Raw genomic sequence first — 15,621 nt, forward strand, 5'->3', positions numbered from 1 at the left:
AAAGTATGTCCATCAAAACTTTTACACTATGCAAAACTAGTTCCCATTATTTTTATGCAAAAATTGCTGAAATATCTGAAACCTTGAAAAATGTATAAAGTGATAAATATTTAGAAAGCTTCTGACACTTTACCATGCAAACAGGACATAATTTAATGCAAAAGGGTATATGAAGTTATACCTCTTTGCAAGTTGAAAATTTGTATATTGAAGAATTCTATAACCTACGTCTTAATCCCTAAAAAAAAAAAATTAGACTTTAAAAGGAATTGTGGGCAAACTGTATTTGAAGCAGGCAGTATAAGTATGTGTGAATGTTAAAAATTGTACAGGGTAGATGCAGCTATTATATTTGTATCTATGTTTTACATGTCTCTTGCTATAGGCTGATATTGTTAACAAAAGAATGGTCGTAGAATGTCCCCAAATGAATCTTTAAAAAAAGCGATCTATTATATATAGTGCAAGTGGACTTTCCTTCAACTGCTTTTCATATAGCATTACAGTAAAGCTAGTATTAATTCATTATTAATAATAGAACATTCCATTCATAGCCATTTTTTTTATCACACTCATGGCATGCAGAAGTTCTGGGGCCAGGGATGGAACCAGGGCCACAGCAGCGACACAAGCCACAGCAGTGACAATGCCAGATCCTTAATCGGCTAGGCCACCAGGGTGCTCCGCATTCTGATCTCTTCAAGTGCAAAATTCATCTGTGAGACCAGCTGTTACCTTGATCCACATGAATAGCATCATATATCTTGAGAACCTGTAGATGTTGCAGCTAAGTATTATGTGTGTGGGAGTGGCCTGTGGTTGTGTAAGTTTGGCAAGTACTGCTGAGGGCATTGTACTACTTACTTAAATGATGGTGACAAGTAGAACTCTATCAGAGCAGAGCAAATAATGATTCATTCCTAAGAGTTTCCTGGTACCAATTAATTAATAGCAGATCTTTATTAAAGTGCTTCCATGTTGCACTGAAAGCTAAATTGCACTGGTGTGGGGAACTGTTTGTTTTCTAATTTTTATTATGCAATTTTCCTTGGTATTTCAGAACATGGAAATTTTAACTTTACATGTGACTCTTGTTATAAGCACATGTACCATTTGCTCTTGTAGCTCGAAGCAACAAACCTTTAAACAACTTGTATTTTTACCCCCAGCAATGCATCTCTTTGGCCTCAACTGGCAATTACAGCAGACTGAAAATGACACATTTGAGAATGGAAAAGTGAATTCTGATACTATGCCAACCAACACTGTCTCATTACCTTCTGGCGACAATGGTAAGAGAAAGAATTATATGTCCTGTATTTTTCTTTTCACATCTCTTTCCGTACGTTTATTTTTAGCCCTGGTACAGCCAGTTTTATATGGGAGAAGGAAAAGATTTTGGACTCACAGATATTATCTTTTAATGAGTGGCTTTTATTCATTTACTTGAAGGATTGAAAATTCACATTTTTATTATGGGAATTTTCCCGTAATAAAATTATGGGAATTGTTTGGCCTTCTGATTTGATGGCTAGACTTTTCTGCCTTTCCTTCCTGCAAGTGTGCATTTCATTTTATTTTTAGACTGCAAATAGATTATAATTCAGTATATCATCTCTTATATTACCTTGGGTATATCGAGCATTCTTCATTCAACTAGTATGTGGAGTTGAAATACTGTCTTCATCCTGTTATAAAAGCTCTTACATACCAAACACATTAAAGGATTATCATTTATTGACCTTTCCTCTGCTTGCCTTTTCTCTAACCCTTAAAAAGTTTTCACTTGGAACTAACAGACTTTCAAATCAATTGGCCCTGAATTTTAAAAATGGCATTGAAGAGGCTAGAGAGTGCTGTATTTCGTCTTTTCAATATAAATACCCAGAAAACTGTGTATGTACATTTGTATTTTTACATTATATATCTCTATTATTTTCATGTATGGATGTGTGGTTGTGTATATCTCTTAGCATTTGGCATCCTACTGACTTTTTTCAAAATGTCGTAATACTTTAAATCTCAAAGCAGCCTGATCAAGACACCTTTTTCTGTCACGTGAGAAATATATTGTTTGCCTTTAAGCATTTCCCTGGCTCTTGTTCCTCTTTGTTTCTTCTTTTCTAGTATATGTTCTGCTTTGGTACCAATTATGTTCATTCTCATGTGGCTAGTTTCTTTGCAAGACTAGAAAGAAGCCATTATATATTTATACATACTATATTTATTTATATTGATATATATGCTACTGTTTTACACTTACTCAATGACTACAACTAATACTTTTACCTTTTTTTTTTCTTTGCCTTCCTATCTTCTGTTTCATTTTAACATTAACACTTGATGACATTCCTCTTCCTTCTTAGAGAAGCTGAGGGATTTTACAAGACATTAGATTTTCATAGGAATAATAAAGACCACCACCCCTACAGCTGTATGGAGTCTTTTTTTTTTTTTTTTGGTCTTTTTGCTATTTCTTGGGCCGCTCCCGAGGCATATGGAGATTCCCAGGCTAGGGGTCCAATCGGAGCTGTAGCCACCGGCCTATGCCAGAGCCACAGCAACGCGGGATCCGAGCCGCGTCTGCAACCTACACCACAGCTCACGGCAACGTCAGATCCTTAACCCACTGAGCAAGGGCAGGGATCGAACCCGCAACCTCATGGTTCCTAGTCGGATTCGTTAACCACTGCGCCACGACGGGAACTCCTGTATGGAGTCTTTTGATACAAAGTTCTGTATGTTCCAAAAAACTTTAATTTGGTGACTTGATGACAATGATAGTGGAAGTCAGTACACGATTAAAGAGAAATAAAGAAAAGCTTGTCTAATTAAAACTGTTGGTAGGAAATTTCAATTAAGTGAAATATAATTACTTTAAACAATGGTTTAATTTTTTATGTACTGATGACACACATATGAACAGATCCAGTCACTACACAGAAATTGAGTATTTATTTTTGGTTTCTATAGATTGAAATTTAGACTGTCTTTTAAAGTGGATGGTTTCTATGAAAATGGTCAAATGGCGCTTCTGAACCACGCGTGTAGAGAACTTTTTCACAGACTGAAGAGGAAAATGCTTATTGTAGACATTTCATTTATTTGACAACATCCTAACCTTTTATAATGATTAAAATGAAAGAGTGAGGCTAATTAGGGTCACAGTACTTGAAAAGCATGATCCCGAAAACACTGTTCAGAGATGCTCCCACAGCCTCGGTGCTGGTTCCTGGTATTTTCCATTCTTTTTTATTGAATCTCCCATTTTTAACAAAGGCTAGTTGAAACTCACTCAGATAATCTCACAATTTACAAAGGACTGTGGTCCACAGTTTCAAAAACAGGGCTCCAAAGAGGGACTGATATCTCTGTGTGATCTCAGAACCACTGGGTGTACAGATGATGCCCACAGATAGAACACCTTAATGCACATGGAAGTGAAGGACCATCTTCCTAGCCTAACACATGAGGAGGAGACAGCAGATGCTCCAGAACAAGTTAGAGCCACTGGAGAAGAACTGACCCTGCGGCCTGCCAGCTGCACTGAGCATTGATGGAAATTTCTCTTTATGGAAAGTAGGCAGTCTCGGCCTCAGACTTTGTCCATAGAGTGACCCAAATGTGGATTTCCCATTGTGGCTCAGTGGTAATGAAACTGATCTGTATCCATGAGGATGAGGGTTTGATCCTTGGCCTTGCTCAGTGGGTTAAGGATCCAGCATTGCTATAAGTTGTGATGGAGGCTGGCAGCTGCAGCTCCAATTTGACCCTGGCCTGGAAACTTGCATGTGCCGCAGATGTGGCCATAAAAAAAGGAAAAAAAAAAAAAGAGTGGCCCAAATAATAGTCATTTGTGGCCTTTATCATTTTTTCAAGTAGCTCCTAAACCCCTAAATTGTAAGGAATTTTTACTTTTGTTTTTCCCAGTGAAGTTTCTTGGTTTGCATCTCTTAAATACTTAAAGACCTAGGATGTGTGGGGGGAGGAGGGGGCAGGAGGGAATGCTATTTGCAGGAAGGGAGGGACCTTAAAAACACGGCTTTTGAAGTTTCTGTGGTGGTACAATGGATTAAGAATCCTACTGCAGCAGCTCGGATGGCTGGGGAGGCTTGGATTCATTCCCCAGCCAGGCAGTGGGTTAAAGGATCCAGTGTTGACACAGCTGCAGCTCAGGTTGCAGCTTTGCAGCTTGGATTCAATCCTTGGCCCGGGTGCAGCTATAAAATTTAAAAACAAAACAAAACATCACCTTTTAAGCATCCATGATGAGCCAGCAGAGTCCATGCAGTAGCATCTAGTATTTCAGTTTTACAAACTATCCAGAGAAGCAGACCACATTATCTCTAGAAATTCTTAGAGATTGCAACCCTTGAAATATAACCTTGAAATCCTGAACGAAGATGACTGGGAGAATTAACCGTGCAAAGCATGGTGGGAAAAAGACTTCAGGGCTTCTAAATGCAACGCTCTTATTTACACAATCCTATTTTATTCTTATTTTATAAATAGAATTCTAAGGAACAGTCATGGTACTAAGGGTTCAGTAAACTCCCTGAACCAAAGCTTCTAAATGATACTTAGTATTTAAAAGAAGAATTTCTCTTACACACCATGATTCTTTACTGATTATTCCTGAGACCTTCTTTGACTGCAAATTTTGTTTGTTTGTTTGTCTTTTTAGGCCGCACCCAAAACATATGGAGGTTCCCAGGCTAGGGGTCAAATCGGAGCTGCAGCCACTGGCCTGTGCCACAACCACAGCAATGGAGGATCTGAGCCGCATCTGCGACCTACGCCACAGCTGACAGCAATGCTGGATTTTTAACCCACTGAGCAAGGCCAGGGATCGAACCTGCGTCCTCATGGATGCTAGTCAGATTCATTTCCACTGAGCCATGACGGGAACTCTGTGACTGCAAATTTTAAAGATGAGATGTCAGAGTTGTTGGGCAAAACTGATGGAAATGGGCAATGTGAATAAAGAGATAAAAATGAAGTTTTTAGTTCAAACACCAGTCTACTCCCAGAAACTAAAATGATTCCCCTGCTCAAGGAATTCACTTAGCCTAACGTACTGGAGAGAATCATGCAGGCCTATATTCAAATCCAAGCTCCTTCATTTACTTACTCTGTAACCTTGAATAAGTTACTTAACCTCTTTGAGCCTCAATTTCCTCACATGTAAAGAGGAGATCTTGGCTACCTCTCGGCTGATCACCCTCAGCAGTCTGGCAGCCCTGCTATATTTCCCTTGCAAATTCTCTCCCCCACACTTCTCAACAGTCATTTCAGATTTTCCTACTACACTCAAAACCCCAATGCCTCAGCCCTCTCAGCAGATGACTTTATGTTCTATCCAACAACAACAAAAAAATAGAAACCTTAATTTCCTGTAAACAGATCTCCATTCCTGTATGTGTATCTGGATCTGTCCTTTCATCTTTTTTTTACTAATCTGTTTGTGAGTGGTCTTGATGCCATTCTGTATCTTCAGATTTATCAACCAGAATGTTCCAGTCAATATTTGAACATTCCCGTGTCTTAAAAAAAAAAAAAAAAATCCTTGCCTCTACCTCCTACTCCAGCCCCATCCCATCTTTCTCTTCCATCTCAGCCAGGCTTCTGGAAAGTGGTGTGTGTATTCATGATATTCGAGTCTTCACCTTCTGCCAACTCCTGTTTTGGTGTGGCTTCTTCAGGGCTCCTTTCTCATGACTACCCTCTGCCACCTCCACTCATTGACTCGGATGTCTTCCTGAGTTATCGGTTGCCTTGTTGGTAGCATCCATTGATGCTCTTCACCCTTGATCACATTTGAGTTCCCAGTAGCCTTTAATAGATAACCTATCACTCCTAATGGAAATCTCCTTTTCCTTCCCTTCTGTGATACCACATCCACCTGGGCTTTCTTTCCAACTCTGGCAGTGAGTTCTCAGTTTGATTCGTTAACATCTTCTTCTACCTGATCCCTAAATATTGCTGTCACTCAGGACACTGTTCTTTTCTGAATATAATCTCTCTGGGTTCTCTTATCCACTCTCCTGACTTCAGTTATGTTCCACATGCTGTGTGTTATGTTACCCTTCTCTCTTTGAGCTCCTGACATCAACTCTGTAAAAATATATCTATCCAAGTATTTTTAGAACATCTGTGTGTGTGTCTTCCAAGCATCTCAAAGTCCATATGTCTAAAGCTGAACCCATAAACTAATTTGGTTATCTATTACTGTGTAACAAGCCACATCAAAATTCAGAAGGAATGTGTGCATATGTGTAACTGTATGACTTTGTTGTACAGCAGAAATTATCACAACATGGTAAATAAACTAGACTGCAACAAAACTTTAAAAAAAAATTTTTTTTAATGCACAATAGGGAAAGTAGAGAACACCATGGTAGGACATTTCACCCCAGCTTTATTTGAAAGGACCAGTAAAACAAATGCTAAAATTTAGCATAGGATAATTTGGGCTAATACAAAACAAAATGAAAGACTGTAAGTGTTGGTTAGTGCAACTCTGGCAAATAACTTCTCCAGTCAAAAAAAGAAAAGGAAGGAAGGAAGACCCCTTATACAAAGTTTATACAAACTTCCAGTTTTAAAATACATAAGTCATGAATGTGATGTACAGCATGGTGTCCACAGTTAGTAAAGCTAACTAACTTTGAAAAGTTGTGAGAGAGTAGATCTTAAAAATTCTCATCACACAAAAAATTGTAGTTATCTATAGTAGTCTTACTGTGGGGATCATTTCACAATATATACAAATAGGGAGCCTTGTTGTCCACCTGAAACTAATACAATGTACATCAATCATTTCAGCAACAACAAAAAACTCCTTGTATGTGAGTACAAATGGAAAAACTACATTTATGTGACTCATGCTATTTAACCAATGTAGTTCACGTTGCTTTTAAATTTATATTATTTTTCACTGTGCATAAGAGTTCTCAACTACTAGACAGTTTCAGAGAATTAGATTTCATAGCACGCTAAAGATTGCCTATGCCTCAAAGAAATGGGGCTAACTGGGCTGCAAGAGCATTGAGTTTTATTCAATATTGTGTATAGTATTTATGTTGTTGCATTGTATAATAGTTCTTTAATTATGTGCTGTATTGATTTTGTCCATTAAATGATGTTTGGAAGGTAATGTTTTAATTCACTTAGCTTGTGATGTAACACTCTGCATCCACAATGTTAAGTTATGGCATGTGGTTTTTTATAAAAAGATATGTTCTTTCAGAGATCTCAAAGTCAGGGTAGAATCAAGGTTAGGTCATAGACTTGGAGGGTGGGCTATTGATTGTCTATAAATGCCCAACCTTGCTTCCTGATGTCTTAATTATTAGTGCCTCCGTGGGACTTAAGATGATATTATCATTTACCTGCTCAACAATTGAGTTAGACTTTCACAGTTGCATTTGTTTTCTGCCTTTCCATTTTAATCATTATAGGCTGGTTTACTCACATCATGTGTAGACAGCAAATTCATGCTATCTAGGGCCCCCAAATTGTAGTATCTTTTAACTTTGGGCAGTTTTGTAATGTCACAAAATAATTTTCTAACAGTTACCAACCTCCTAATTACCAGTATGACTTTAAATACTATTCTGTTTTGTCTTTATACCATCCGGGGTTGGTAAACTATTCTTTATAAAACATCTCAGAGTACAAAGTCCCTTTTTTTTAAGGCAATATCTGAAAAAGACCGCTTTACTGATGTGTTTTCATATAAACTGGGTATCACATAAGGAGGAGAAAGGAATAACAATAGCTTTGGGTACTCAGTCTCTTTATGTTTTCACACTCTGACATCCGTATTTTAAGACATTAAGACTGTTGTGACACATACTTACTGATGAAAGGGAAAAATCACAGTTAGGAGGTGAAAGACGGCTAGTGGCTCCCACATTCAGGCACAACAGGACAGGTTGAAAAAAAATCTTCAAGATGATACTTTATTGTGTTTGAAGATGTGGTGCATCTCACTCTTACTGTGAAGGCTTTAATTGGTTTGATTCCTAACCCACGCGCTTTGAGTTTAGAATAACTACAGGGCACTCTGTTGCCCTATTTTTCTTCCTCCACCTTTTCCTCCTTTTTCTCTAAGCAAAACCTACAGACAACCTTAGTGTTTCCTATGATCATTCCCAGGTTCAGACTCTGGGGCTTTAAGGATGGAGTGATCTCAGTAAGGGAGAATGGGGTGCACTGGAACTGGCCCTCCTTTATTTCCTCTGAAGCCAAAGTTTGCTGGGATTCAGGACATGATGAAAGACATCTCCTTCCAGGCTTTTATCTAAGAGGACTGGTGAGCTTCAGAGGAAAGGGTTGTCCAAGTATTTACAAGTTTATCAAACGGTGTCGGTGGCTCCTGACTTCCAGGTGTGTTGACAATTGATAAAGATCATTTGAAAATGCAAACGGGAATGATCACCCTTGACTTGGCCAAATTAGAGGGGAGAAGTGACTTAAAAAGCGACAGTGCAAAATTTAAAAAGACAAAAGCGTCTTCACAAAACTCTAATGGAGGCTTTTTAGCAGGAATATTGTACCAATATTAGCTGCCAGTTCAGTGGATTTAAGCAGAGAGAAATCTGTGACGTCCTTCCATCTCAGAGTCACTGATTATAATGAGAAGGTCAGGTCTGTGTCTACCTTTTAGCAAAAACACATTCTGAGACTTTAATTCAAAATAAATCCATTCTAAATAGTGTAGTAGTTTGGAGCAAATAAACATGGATAGGCTCTTAAAAAATGAGGTTCACATTTCGTAGGAAAGGCTAAAATAGATCTTCAAACTATTTTGTTCTTGTGCCCCTAAAGCAAAATACATCTATAATTTTAAATTGAATTTTATTTCCTGTGACCATAATACTCCTTTAAGTGTTTTTAAAAATCTGTTTTATTCTGGGGTTCCCTTTTTGTGGCTCAGTGGTTAACAAATCCGATTAGGAACCATGAGGTTGTGGGTTCAACCCCTGGTCTCACTTAGGATCCAGCGTTGCCGTGAGCTGTGGTGTAGGTCACAGACACAGCTCAGATCCCACGTTGCTGTGGCTGTGGTGTAGGCTGGCAGCTGTAGCTCCGATTAGACCTCTAGCCTGGGAACCTCCATATGCTGTGGGTGCGGCCCTAGAAAAAGGCAAAAAGACAAAAAATAAGTAAATAAAAATCTGTTTTATTCTATACTGAATTTTGTTTACATTTATTAGTACATATTTGGCTGAAATCCACCTAATTATTATATAAATATATTAAGCATCTTGATAATTATTAAATGTAAAAAATGAAAATGTATTCAAAATACCTCTCTGAATGAGGTGAATGGGGATTTTTTTCAAATAGTTTATGTATTCATTGATGAATATTACTTATTCCAAGAGCAGAGAAACGTTCAGAACCAATTCTATTCCTCTTTTCCTTTTTTATAAGTGTAAACGTAAAAACTCTTGCTACAAAATAAACAGATGGGAATGGAAAGATTTTTTTTTAGAACGATGCCGTTTAGTTATTTGAAAGCCTTATTTAATCATATGTCAAAAATCGCATTGTGATCCATTTCCAAAAAGCCTGTTTTGTGGCCTACACACTAACCATTCTATCCCAGTTCTTCTTCAATTTTACTGAAATTGGCAACTACCTGCTTTCAGAAAGGTTCATTATGCAGTTTTCCAAATCAATCCATCTCTTGCTTTCCATGGAGTATACCAAAGAAAGCTCTACCAAGGCTTAGCAAAACACATACTGATAATTATACCTATTATTCTTTTACTTAGTGGCACTTTATTTTATCTGATATATGCAGAATAGGGCAGAAAAATGGAACAATTATTCATTTTCATTCACCTTTGTGATAATCTTTTTTGAATGCTTTTATCATAGTATGCTTTCGGTATCTCTATTTAATTAGCTCATTTAATTATGGGAAATAACCACTATGTAATTTATTGGCAGAGCTGGTACTCATTAAAATCACACTTACTTTATGTCAGAAAAAGTCTGACTTTTTTTCTTTTTTCTTTTTTTTCTTTTTTCTCTTTAGGGCCATACCACGGCATATGGAGGTTCCCAGGCTAGGGGTCGAATCAGAGCTACAGCTCCCAGCCTACGCCACAGCCACACCAGATCTGAGCTGCGTCTGCCACCTACACTACAGCTCATCGCAATGCCAGATCCTTAAACCACTGAGCTAGGCCAGGGATCGAACCCACAACTTCATGGTTCCTATTCAGATTGTTTCTGCTGTGCCATGACAGGATCTCCTGTTTTTTCAGTTTAAATGAATTAATATACATTTCATCATAATCATCTCAGTTCAGAATTTCTACGCTAGGGAATCAGTAGAAAGATGGATAAAACCCAAGTTCTTGCCATGAGTTTGACAATTGGATTAAATAAGGCATCACAGCCTTTAATATTTCTTACTTTATCGATATTCTCTTTGCACCCTCTTCTGCAGGTGAGAAGCATCCGTAGACAATGGTTGGGTCAATGACGAGGGAATTAAACAAAAATGTCGCCCCTCCCTCTTGATACATCAGATTTTAAAACCTGTTAAAAGTCTTAAACACTCCATTCTTAACTCCACCATTGTTTGCCCTTTGAGAGAAATACACGTAAGACAGGAAAAACACTGAAGTCCTACCTTGGGCTTACGGTATTTTGTTTGTTTGTTTGTTTGTTTTTGCTTTTGCTTTTTAGGGCCTCACCCATGGCATAAGGAAGTTCCCAGGTTAGGGGTCAAATCAGAGCTACAGCTACCAGCCACAGCCACAGCAACTTGAGATTGGAGCCACGTCTGCTACCTACACCACAGCTCTCTGCAACGCCAGATCCTTAACCCCACTGAGCAGGGCCAGGGATCAACCCGGCATCCTCATGAATACTAGTCGGGTTCGTTTCCGCTGAGCCACAATGGGAACTCCCTGGTGTCTTAATTATCGACAAAATTATTTTACGTTTTGCCTGTTTGACACACTAGAAACTCTATGTCCTAAGACAGTGCGTCCGAGTAAGATTCTGTATGTGTGAGAGAAGTGCCTGTCTGTTGTAAAGAAAGTCTACGTATGAGAAGTGTGGCGGTTCTAGAAATTAATTCCCATAAAATAATCTACCCCTTTTTCCTCACTGGAACGTCTTCATGTTCTTAGGGCTTTGACTACTCTGATTTGAGGACTCCTGGAATAACCGACCTCCAGGAGCACTTGTACTCTGAGACTCTGTAATGTTATGATTAGTTAGGCTTTTTCATTACAGATAGACAAGAAAACAGTTTTTACTACGACTGCTGCCTCACTCAAGCACATCCACTCAACCTTGGTTCTTTTGCTTTACAAATAAAAGAACCTTCCTTCTGAAGAAGAGCCACCTGTTAAATTAGCTATGGGACTAATTGGAAAAATAAATACCCCTTTTTTTTTTTTGGCCACTGGCATGCAGAAGTTCCCAGGCCAGGGACAGAACCCCATCCACAGCTTTATCTGAAGCCAGAGCAGTGACAACGCCAGATCCTTAACCCACTGAGCCCCTGGGGAACTCCTGATACATTTATTGACACAACAGTGGGTACACACATCGTTTCAGTGAGGAAGATTTTAGCACATCATAATCAGTATATAGGGAAAGCAACAAAGCAAAACTTAAAACCCTAGATGTCAGAACTTGATTACTATTTCCAAAGCTAATGCTTTTAGGCAAAAATGATGTTTTGGAAAAACAGTTCTGGGATTAGTACTAGTTAATGCTTTACCACCTCTTAAAGCATGGGTATACTGTTAAAACCACTAAACACCATTTATAGCAGCAATAGATATGGATAAAGACCAGAGAGTAGATTAAATCACATAAGCTTCAACAACAGTGGAACTTGTTAATAGCAATAAAGTGTAATGATAGCCTTAGAAATACATGAACATAACGAATGAGTCCAGATATGCACAATCTCATGTTTAAATATGATATGTGGGGAATTCTCTGATGGCCTAGTAGGTTAAGGCTCCTGCATTTTCACTGCTGTAGCTCTGGTCTCTGCTGTGTGGTGCAGGTTTGATCCCTGACCTGGGAACTTCTACATACTGCAGGTTGGGAGAAAAATTTTTTTAATTAAAAAAAAAATGAGAGAGCCTGAAATAAATCTTGTGACCCTCATTTAAAAACAAATAAATAAATATGATATGATATGTGCACCAGCAGATCTTAGTGGGGAAAAGGACTACTACTCTATTTAGTATTTTTAAAATAGTGTCATGTAGAAATGGAGCAAAAAGCAAAAACTTATCAGGAATCTATAAATTGTAATGCAGAAAATATTATGTCATAGTATCCATGGCGTGCAAAACTGGTCATTCTCACCTAATAAAAGTAAGTATAATTTTATATTCTAAAATTGAAAGCTAAGCAGATTCTTTGGTATGGCTCAGTGAGCTAATATATCTGATTTTATATGGAATAGACAAATACATTTAAAACCTAGTAATTTGGAATAAATATTTGCTTTAATAAAAAGCAAAGATCATATAAAACACATAGTCTTGGAATTACGCAGACCTTGATTTGAATCTTGACTCAGCCCTTACTTTGGGTATGTAATGTACTTTCTGAGCCTTAATTTCCTCATCTCAAAATAATATCAACCTCATAGAGTTGTTTTGAAATTTAAAACATTACAGATGAAACTACCTGGCATGTTGTAGCTTCTCACTGAAGATTACTTCCATTTCTCTTTTTCCCCCTCCTTAACCTTTTCAGTAAAAACTAATTGATGACAAATGTAGGTTCCATGTGCAGAAGCTTCCAAAAGGAAAAGTAGAAATTGGTCTCATGTATTTAAAAATTCCTATGAATAAAGAAAGATGTTGGTTAGATATAGTAAGTGAAAATAATCTCTGAGTATAGGGTTATATTTTTATCTTTTTATTTGTATATTCTAATTTTGCTAAAATGAATATGTATTAATATCATGATAAATATTTTAAATTTTAGTGAATGATGCATGCTTTATAGTCTATGATTGATACATGAAAAATTACAATGATTACTATAACCCAATTTTGAATTTTTATTTTCAAGAGCATTTTATATTAGTAAATTAGTTCCAACAAAAAAACACCTGATAGGTGAAGGGTTAACTGCCTTGATTATGGACATCACAAAAAAAAAAGGAAGGAAAACTGTATTTAATGACTTCTTTAAAACATTTTTATTATAGTTTATTTACAGTGTTCTGCAATTTCTGCTGTACAGCAAAGTGACCCAATTATATATATATATATATATATATATATATATATATATATAATTATTTATATATATATTCTTTTTCTCATATTATCTTCTGTCATGTTCTGTCAGAAGTGATTAGATATATTTCCCTGTGCTATACAGCAGGACCTCAATGCTTTATTAAGCTATCTTGTACAGCCCCCTCCTGCCTCATACCAGGGTTATTGCAACTATATCCTAATTAATCTCTCCACTTCCAGGCTTCCCACACTGCTGTATTTTAATGTCCTTGAAACAATGACTTCATTTTACCTTTCGCCTGATCAGAACCTTTAATGGGTCTCCATTTAGCTATAGATGTCCTTTGCACCTGCAGGTACCTGTGTCATTGTAGGATGCAGCAGTCCAGGTAGAAAACAGTCCCAACATTTACTAGTAACATGCTCTCTCTCAAACTTCACACTTATCTATGAGTGTGATTTGTTGTCAATTACTCCAGCCCCTAAAGTCCATAACCTGGATATCTGCCATAATCATCCATGATGAAAAGACACATTCCATACTAATCTTGAATTCTGCTTCTCCTGATCACACACACACATACCACAGAAACAAGTAAGTGCCGGAATTACAATATCATTTACCCATACTAAATCTATTTCAAGTATCTATTCTTAAAACATACCGTGAATTATATGCATAGTAACATAAAGTTTATATGTGTGTGTGTGTTTATACCTTCGGGAAAAGAAGTGGAATATCCTCTTTGATAGAATTGAAAACATAATAATTCATGAACATAAAATATAAAGACCAAATTCTTTTTCTTTTGGCCACGCCCAAGGCATATGGAAATTCCTGGGCCAGGGATAGAACTTAAGCTGCAGCCGTGGCCCAAGCTGCTGCAGTGACAACACCAGATCCTTAACCCACTGCACCACAAAAGAACTCGCAAAGACCAAATTCTTTAACCTTGCATTCAGGGGTCTCCATAATATCATTTCCCAGTCTTACTTTCATGCCTCCTGTGACAAAGCCATTAATGCCTTCCATTCATTTGATGCCTCCTGAGACCCAAGTGCTTTATATAGAATACCTCATGTAATCCTTACAGTGGTCCTGTGATTGCATTATTGCCTCCTCATTTTACAGATGAGGTTTAGCACATACCTTCAGGTCACACAGATAGTTAGTGACAGAGTCAGTATTCAAACCCACTTTGTCTGACTCCAGAACCAATTTCTTAATTTCTTTTCTAGCCAAATGGATCTTCTGCTCACCATCACCCTAACACATGTTAAGTTCCACTGCCATGTTTTCGATTGTGATCTTTATGCCAACTCAGAAACCTTATCCTATTTGTCCTACAAAGTTTAACTCAGAACTTACCCCTTCTATGAAACCTTTCCACCTCCAGCCTTCAGCCTTCCTCTGCCCTTTAACCATATGTTGTTTGAGATTGTCATTTATTTTTAGTTGGTGACGGTGTCTTCCCAACCAGGTAGTTAGTTGCTTGATGGCAGAAGCCATTGAAGACAGAGTAGAAAATCTCTAAGATTCTGCTCTCTAGGTTATACTTCGTAATACCTACAATTCCGTGTCCCTGGTAGGCACTCAAAAATGAACTTGGTGTTAAATAACTCTTCACAGATGGAAGACTCTCTCCTCTGTCATTAAAATAAAATAGTTCACAACTCTCTGATTTGAAATTAGGGCCTCTAAAAAGTTTGAATTAACTTCTAAGGAGGCTGTTGTATAACAGATATTATATAGCATTGTGTAATATCTAAATTAATATTCAGATCAGTGTTCTTAAGAAGAGAAACTCAGTAGTAAGTCAACTTGGAAACTTGCAAAAGATTGACTTGATAGAGAATAATCTGCCCACGTTCATTCAGTTCCTCTGCCTTCATGGACCCTTGGCATGGAATAAGAGACAGTGTGGTTTTGTGTCCATTTAAGGCAAATTGTAAAACTTTCTCTATCACTAGAAAGGATCTTAACAAAGAGAAAAGGAGGGGAACACATACCAAAAAAAGGATCTGTTTTTTAAAACCAGGCTATGAAGGAAGGAATGAGGTGGTGTCCAAGAAGGGGCAGAGGTTCAGGTAGCAGAGATTTTTATTCTCAACACACTGAAGGTCATTGAGAGAGGTGGTACAGGTTGTGCAAAAGGCCAGTGGTGACTTTGAGATAAGGATAAAAGGAAAGAGGAAAAGTCGTGGTTAAAAAGCTTTGTGAGAATTTAAACCTAACCCTCCTTCCCTTCCCCTCCTCTCACAGGGTCCCCCTCCCCCACCCCCTTTCTGCCACCCTTCCAGCATCTGATTTGTCATTCATTCTAAAATACAGTTTGGAGAGAACTGCATGAATCAGTGCCATTGATTGTTT

At 37.7% G+C, this 15,621-nt stretch overlaps 1 protein-coding gene across 2 annotated transcripts in view; it reads left to right on the forward strand.

Annotated features, from left to right (window-relative positions):
* The window catches only part of TENM3 (teneurin transmembrane protein 3), a 706,293-nt gene that overhangs the window by 567,368 nt on the left and 123,304 nt on the right, over nucleotides 1-15,621 (forward strand). For both annotated transcript variants that reach the window (XM_047772297.1, XM_047772296.1), the window contains exon 6: nucleotides 1,170-1,292. In XM_047772297.1, the coding sequence (XP_047628253.1) occupies nucleotides 1,170-1,292 (123 nt within the window). The remainder of the gene's footprint in view (nucleotides 1-1,169; nucleotides 1,293-15,621) is intronic.

The sequence above is a fragment of the Phacochoerus africanus genome, chromosome 3 (assembly GCF_016906955.1).
Source record: "Phacochoerus africanus isolate WHEZ1 chromosome 3, ROS_Pafr_v1, whole genome shotgun sequence".
NCBI classification, from domain to species: Eukaryota; Metazoa; Chordata; class Mammalia; order Artiodactyla; family Suidae; genus Phacochoerus; species Phacochoerus africanus.